Below are 6967 nucleotides of genomic sequence, written 5' to 3'. Positions count from 1 at the left end.
TGATTCTTGAGATCCTCATAGTAGATGGAGAAAACCGATTCTAAATTGTCCTCTGACCTCATACGTGCGACCCCCAACTAAATGAACATAAATGAAAAATAAAATATTTTAAAAAGTTAAACAAAACAATGCAGAGTGTGATGCCTCATGACTGTAATCCCCAAACTAGTGTGGTTGAGGCAGGAGGGTCGCTATGATTTTACAGCCAGCCTGAGCTTCAGTGTAGTACTATTTCGAACAATAACAATTGCAAACAAATGGGCAACATCCTCCCCAACACAACCGTTCTGTATTGTCACACTGGTGCACGTTTTTCAGCATCTTCACATTACAACCCAAATAAAATGATCACCCCCTCCTGGCACGCAAAGACCCCTGAATGATCCACCCGCCAGCCTTCTTCCTCGGTAATTTCTTTCTGCCCGTGATGACCTTTGTTTCCTAAGGTCTTTCCTGCCTTTTTTTTAATTTGTTCATACATCTATCAGCCTGCTCTTTTATCCATTGGTCCCTATTTTGGGTTTCTATTGATCCCTCTGCAGAAAGGGGCCTGTTTGTCTGTAAACCCATACTAGTACTGGACCTACTTTCTAGGTTTATTGATTCATTCTCTGTGCGTCCCGTTGAATGTAAGCACTCTGTCCTCTGGGACCTGTGGGTCTTGTCTGGCCACCCAGTACTAGGACGTGCCTGGCTCATAGCTGGGACAGAGTAAACTTCTGTTGAATGCTTGAGTGCCTTCAGATCCCTAGCAGCTGAGGATTCATGTGAAAAATGGAGGTTCAAGTCCCACTTTAATAACATCGACTAGGCATGTGGAGGACCCAGGTATCATATACAGCTCTGAATTTATGAATTGGGATCCTATGTCGTCTGAGACACTTTTCCAATAAGGGATGTGTCAGGACCAGGGCATGCGCACGAAACTAGGATTCAGGAGCAGGAAGAAGAAGTGGGAGAGCACCGCAGTGAAACTCTTGAAGAACGGGGAAGACAGCCGGACGTGCTCTGCTAGAACATTACCAGGCAAAGCTTGTTACACGCAGCAGGCTCACAGTGAGATTCTGGCTCCAGTCGCCACCAAACCACAGTACTTGGCATTTCATGGTAGAGCCTCGCATTTACTACTTTTTTTTTTTTTTTTCTTTCACCAATAGAGCTTCGGTGCAGAAGAAGGGAGGGCATGGAGTTTCTGGGATGGAGGAACCAGCGTGCACTGGGTGGAGTTTAAGGTGGGAAGGAGTAGTGTGCGATAGAACTTGCTGTTCATCGAAGAAAAGCCAAGGTCGGAATCTGGAGGAGAGGAGAGAACACTTATTTTTCTGAAAGGAAAGCCGGGCTCTGAATCTGGAGGAGGGATTTAACTAGCTGTATCCCCGGGATCCTTGTAAAGTCCCCTGCCTTTCACTAGCCACAATAGAGCCAGGAGGATGCGATCATTGGCTTTGATTAAAGTGGTGGGTGGAGTGGGCGGGAGGCGACGCGAGCCGCGGTGGTGCGAAGGGGCGGTGCGAAGGCCGGGCGAGGAACCAATCAGCGGCGATTCTGGGTTCTTGCGGGCTGCTCAGAGGCAGCTGGAAGGGCCAGAGTTGCTGGCTGCCTCCTCCCAATCTCCCAGGCACAACGCCTCTGGGGACGCCGCGCAGGTCCTCAGTTCAGACTGCCCTGAGCTTCTGTAGGGACCCTTGCGCGAATATGTCCAGAGCCTAGAAAGTGGTCCTGAAGGGGCAGAGAGTCACTGAGTGGGTGGATGGAGCGTGCGGGAGGCAGAACCGAGGGTGGGAGACAAATGGGCGACTTGCTTCTTCTCAGGTTTGTTCCAATTAGCACCAAGTTGGCAGACAATCCACAAACCCACGACATCTTCGCCCACCGCCCCCCATAATATTCTCTGCATTTCAGAATATTTTGACTGTAAGAAAACTTCAGCTCCCTCTGGTAGATTCAAGATGAACAGACACTTAGTACCACCTTCTCGCAGTAACACTACGTGGATGAATCCCGGGGATCCTCAACTGCAGGGCTCTAACCAAACTCTGCACCCTTCAGAGTGCGGCTGACCTGGAGGTTGGGGTAGGGGGTAAGTAGGGTGGGCTGGACAACGAGGCCCCTGGAGGAGGGGCGGAGTGGCGACGAGGAGTGGGATGCCGGAGGATTGCTTGTGTGACTGCACCCAAAGCAGACCGGTCCAAGGAGTTCTGCCAGGGACATCACCGCCTGCATTGCGTCGGACCTGACCATCTCCAATGTGAAATTCCCGGGGAAGGTCGCGCGCGCAGCTAAGGGCCGTGCGTGGGCGGGGCTGCGGGCCACCGGGGAAGAGGAGTTGGTGGTGGGCTTTTTGAGGAGGAGAGGAGGGGAAAAGAAGAAAAGCTGTGCTGGCAAGGATGGGAACTGAATGACAACCCCCCTCTGCCAAACCACCCCCTCATATTTTCCATCTACCTCCTCGCTCCTGCCCTCCCCCGCCCTCCCCAACCCACGCCCGGGTGGGCCAATCGCTGCTCCGCATTCCAGGCGCTTTCTCAGGTTTCTGCTGATCTTGCAGCGCCCAGAAATGGACCGTGCGGACCTGCGGCCGCACGCTTTCTGCCCCACTCCGAGCTGCTGAAGGCTCCGGGCACGCCGTGGAGCGAGGTTCGTGCGGTGGTGCGGAGACCCTAGAGCCATGTAGAGCCAGGTTTTGGGCCGCCCGCCTCCCTCGGGATCGAATCAAGGGCTCCCATAGTGTTCGGAGGGGGCTGCTTATCGCCATTTGCTTGGGTGACTCGGGAGAGGGTGGCCTTTTTGCTTTTTCACCCCGCATCTTCCGGAACTCCCTGCACCGGAGAGAGATCAGAGCCTCCAGGTTGCCTGCACCGTGTGAGAATGGGGGTAGGGAACGGACATTTCCCCCGTAGCTGCTCGATAAAACGATCGGACCCCTGAGAGAGGAAGGACGCAGACCGACCGCGAGGTGCCCGGTGCCTCTCGGATGCTGCTGTGGAGGTGGCCGTGGCTCGCTCAGGCTGCTGCAGTGAAGACCTGCCGCATTCCGACTCTCCGCCGACTCAGCACCGCCCCTGCGCCAAGCCGGCCGGCCAGGTAGGGAGCTTCCCAGTTCGGGGCTGCAGAATCCGAGGTTACGGTGACAGGGTGGGGGAGGTTGAGGGTGAGGGGTTGCTGCCCAAGGCCCGGAGCTCCTCCAGCATTTCTAAGCGCTTTTCCGATCTCCAGTTTAACGAAGTTGTAAACAGATCGGCTGTTGGGCATTGGGGGAAAAGTGGGATGGAAGATTTCCAAACTTGGATTTCTGGGTGTCTGTTGTGTGTCTGTTTGTGCGTATGTGTTAACCCAGTATAAGTCCGGTGTGTTCTACAAAAGCTGGTAGTCTGTGCTCTTCGGTGTCTATAGGTTCGTCCCATCGGAATGCTTCTGATCTTCTACCCTCGTATCACTTTTTATTTCTCTGCAGCGTCCATCGATTGCCCCGTGAGAGCTTAGAAGGCGGCAGGCGAAGAGGGGTAGGAGGGGGGAGAGCCAAGGAGCAGCAAAGGGGGTGACAGGCGGGGATCTGCTGAGCTGGCACTGCACCGGGTCCTAGGAGGGATGCAGGAGGGGAGGGGAGCTGCGGCGAGCCCCAGAGCGATAGCAGGTGTGCGCTAAGGCAATCAGAGCAGGAAGAAAAACCCACTCACCAACACAGAAAAACAGTGCACACCCCAAAACCCAAACCTCTCAATAAAGCTGCACTGGGGACTCTCAGGCTTTCCAAATTGGGTAAAAGGCAGAGTGGAGGAGGGGGAGGTGGTAACTAGCAAAGTTGCAGACCTCTGAACCTCCTGGCTCTGAAGCCCCTCCCCGTGAGCGTGGGGGAGACTCACTCTCCGGTGGGGGGGGCGCCTGGGTCCCCCCCACCCCTCTTCCCTCGCTCCTTCACACCCCGGGCTCTCTCCTGGCCTCCCACCCCTGCACCCTGCTTCCATCATGACGGTGATGTCGGGGGAGAATGCGGACGAGGCTTCGGCCGCTCCGGGTCACCCCCAGGATGGGAGCTACCCACGGCAGGCCGACCACGATGACCACGAATGCTGCGAACGCGTGGTGATTAACATCTCCGGGCTACGCTTCGAGACGCAGCTCAAGACCCTGGCACAGTTCCCCAACACGCTGCTGGGCAACCCAAAGAAACGCATGCGCTACTTCGACCCCCTAAGGAACGAGTACTTCTTCGACCGCAACCGGCCCAGCTTTGATGCCATCCTTTATTACTACCAGTCAGGGGGCCGCCTGCGCAGGCCGGTCAATGTGCCCCTGGACATGTTCTCTGAGGAGATCAAATTTTACGAGTTGGGCGAGGAGGCCATGGAGAAGTTCCGGGAAGATGAGGGCTTCATCAAGGAAGAGGAGCGCCCCCTACCTGAGAAGGAGTACCAGCGCCAGGTGTGGCTGCTCTTTGAGTATCCGGAGAGCTCAGGACCTGCCAGGGTTATCGCCATTGTATCTGTTATGGTCATCCTCATCTCCATAGTCATCTTTTGCCTGGAGACTCTCCCTGAGCTGAAGGATGACAAGGACTTCACGGGCACCATCCACCGCATCGACAACACCACAGTCATCTATACTTCCAACATCTTCACAGACCCCTTCTTCATTGTGGAAACCTTGTGTATCATCTGGTTCTCTTTCGAGCTGGTGGTGCGCTTCTTCGCCTGCCCCAGCAAGACAGACTTCTTTAAGAACATCATGAACTTCATCGACATCGTGGCCATCATTCCTTATTTCATTACCCTGGGCACAGAGATAGCTGAGCAGGAGGGAAATCAGAAGGGCGAGCAGGCCACTTCCCTGGCCATCCTCAGGGTCATCCGCTTGGTAAGGGTGTTCAGAATCTTCAAACTCTCTCGCCACTCTAAGGGCCTCCAGATCCTCGGCCAGACCCTCAAAGCTAGCATGAGGGAGTTAGGGCTGCTCATCTTTTTCCTCTTCATTGGGGTCATATTGTTTTCTAGCGCAGTGTACTTTGCCGAGGCGGAAGAAGCTGAGTCGCACTTCTCCAGTATCCCCGATGCTTTCTGGTGGGCGGTGGTGTCCATGACCACTGTGGGATACGGTGACATGTACCCTGTGACAATTGGAGGCAAGATCGTGGGCTCCTTGTGTGCCATCGCTGGTGTGCTGACAATTGCCCTGCCCGTACCTGTCATTGTGTCCAATTTCAACTATTTCTACCACCGAGAAACTGAGGGGGAAGAGCAGGCTCAGTTGCTCCACGTTAGCTCTCCTAACTTAGCCTCTGACAGTGACCTCAGCCGCCGCAGCTCCTCTACTATCAGCAAATCTGAGTACATGGAGATTGAAGACGATCTGAACAATAGCATAGCCCATTACAGACAGGCTAATATCAGAACTGGTAACTGCACCACAGCTGATCAAAACTGCGTTAATAAGAGCAAGCTCCTGACCGATGTTTAAAAAGCAACAGGCAAGCAAGCAAAAGCCCCAAACAAAAGCCCCGGTGACTCTTGCCCCACACTGTAGATACCTTACAAACCATTAGTCTTTGGATGCTTTACCTGTCAATGCATTGTTGCATTGTGAGTCTGGGGAGTGGCAAACCTGAAGCTTTCAAGACCCATTAAGAAAATAAAACTATTTTCATTTTACTAAAAATGAGAAAAGAAAGTATTTTATAAAACTGGCTTCAGTGCCGTCCATTAAGGAGTCTGTAAGGAATAAGACTCACGCTTTCCCTGTACTGAAATATTTCCAGTCTTTTGGCATAAGGTTTTTTTTTTTCGGAAACCTTAAAATCAGTTGAGCACTTAGGAATATAAAATTCCAATTTGCATGGGACTCCACTCTAAAATCTTTGCAAAGTGCACACCACATTTCAGATAGTGTACCCCGCGGAACATGTAACAGCCTCAGTGGCCAGTGAACAAATGCTTTTATTTTAATCAACTGAATTGCACACAAGGCAACCAAAACCCGGACCAATTAAGGCTGGTTCTCAAAGCAACGTATACATCTGTTACTGGTCCCAGTCCGTTGGGATTTTCCATCTGCCCCATTCTCCTAGTCTATTCTCTAAGAAAAGGGTAACTTGATTAAATGAGTTGATTCATCTGTAGAGCTGCTAAGTTCTCTCGACTGCAGATGATCCAAATAGAGGTCTTTTCTCACTAATCCTGCACCCTCACCCCTGACCTTCAGAAGTGGATGTAAAACCTTCCCACTGTACCCTCCTTATTGCAAGAGCACAAGAGTTAAATGGTAAGCATGTTTGAATCTGATAACACTTCTTTTATAATAGCATGCCGAGACAGTTAACCCAGACACTAGGGATAAGCTTACGTTGAAACCGACTCTTCTGACTATAGGCCCCCTTTTCATTTGCATTCACCAAAAGTGCACTCCTTCATTTACTAACTCTTTTCTTAGCAACTAAAGTACTGTATTTAAGTACACATGTTAGTCAGATGGGAACAATCCCTTTTTTGGAGCTCTAAGCATGTTCTCTTAGTCAGCATTATGGCCTATTTGATTAAGATGTACCTTGACTTCATTAATGCATGGTTTCAGTAATAAAAATTAGACAATACTAAAACTCACAAGTCTGTGGGATGAGAGGGCCCAAAAAGAAACAATGGGGGTGGGGTTGGGGGTGGGGGAACACTCCCGTCAATTTTCCTGCCTTTGCTCAGGGAAATGTGAAGCTTCTGCACAGGTCTAGGCAGAGAGAGGACCAATACGCCCATCCTTTAAGGGACAACTGTGGAAAACGAAATAAGTCATCAAGGTATTTAATACACCTAAGACAAGCATTCTTTCTAGCTGAACATACATACAAGCAAAATAAACAAACAAAAAAGGTGCAATTTTGCATGGTTTCTGGTGCATTCCTAGGATGTAAGTGGTAATGTTTATCTCTTCATGCACCCAGAGCAGAAGTGATTTCTTTTTTTGCTGTCATGATTTGAAGTCT

At 51.4% G+C, this 6967-nt stretch overlaps 1 protein-coding gene across 1 annotated transcript; it reads left to right on the top strand.

The window, feature by feature from the left end:
* The first annotated feature begins 2944 nt into the window (after positions 1-2944).
* Positions 2945-6621, top strand: Kcna1 (potassium voltage-gated channel subfamily A member 1). The gene is made up of 2 exons (XM_050121988.1): positions 2945-3084; positions 3455-6621. The coding sequence occupies exon 2, from the start codon at positions 3967-3969 to the stop codon at positions 5452-5454; it is 1488 nt and encodes a 495-aa protein (XP_049977945.1). The 5' UTR covers positions 2945-3084; positions 3455-3966; the 3' UTR covers positions 5455-6621.
* The last annotated feature ends 346 nt before the right edge of the window (positions 6622-6967 follow it).

The sequence above is a fragment of the Alexandromys fortis genome, unplaced genomic scaffold (genome assembly GCF_014885135.2).
Source record: "Alexandromys fortis isolate MF-2015 unplaced genomic scaffold, M_Fortis_MF-2015_v1.1 scaffold_208, whole genome shotgun sequence".
Classification (NCBI taxonomy): Eukaryota; Metazoa; Chordata; class Mammalia; order Rodentia; family Cricetidae; genus Alexandromys; species Alexandromys fortis.
Note: the sequence above shows the minus strand (reverse complement) of the source record. Positions and strands in the feature narration are given on the sequence as shown.

Coding starts and splice junctions, on each gene's coding strand:
- Kcna1 (XM_050121988.1), top strand. CDS start 3,967: ATGACGGTGATGTCGGGGGAGAATGCGGACGAGGCTTCGGCCGCTCCG.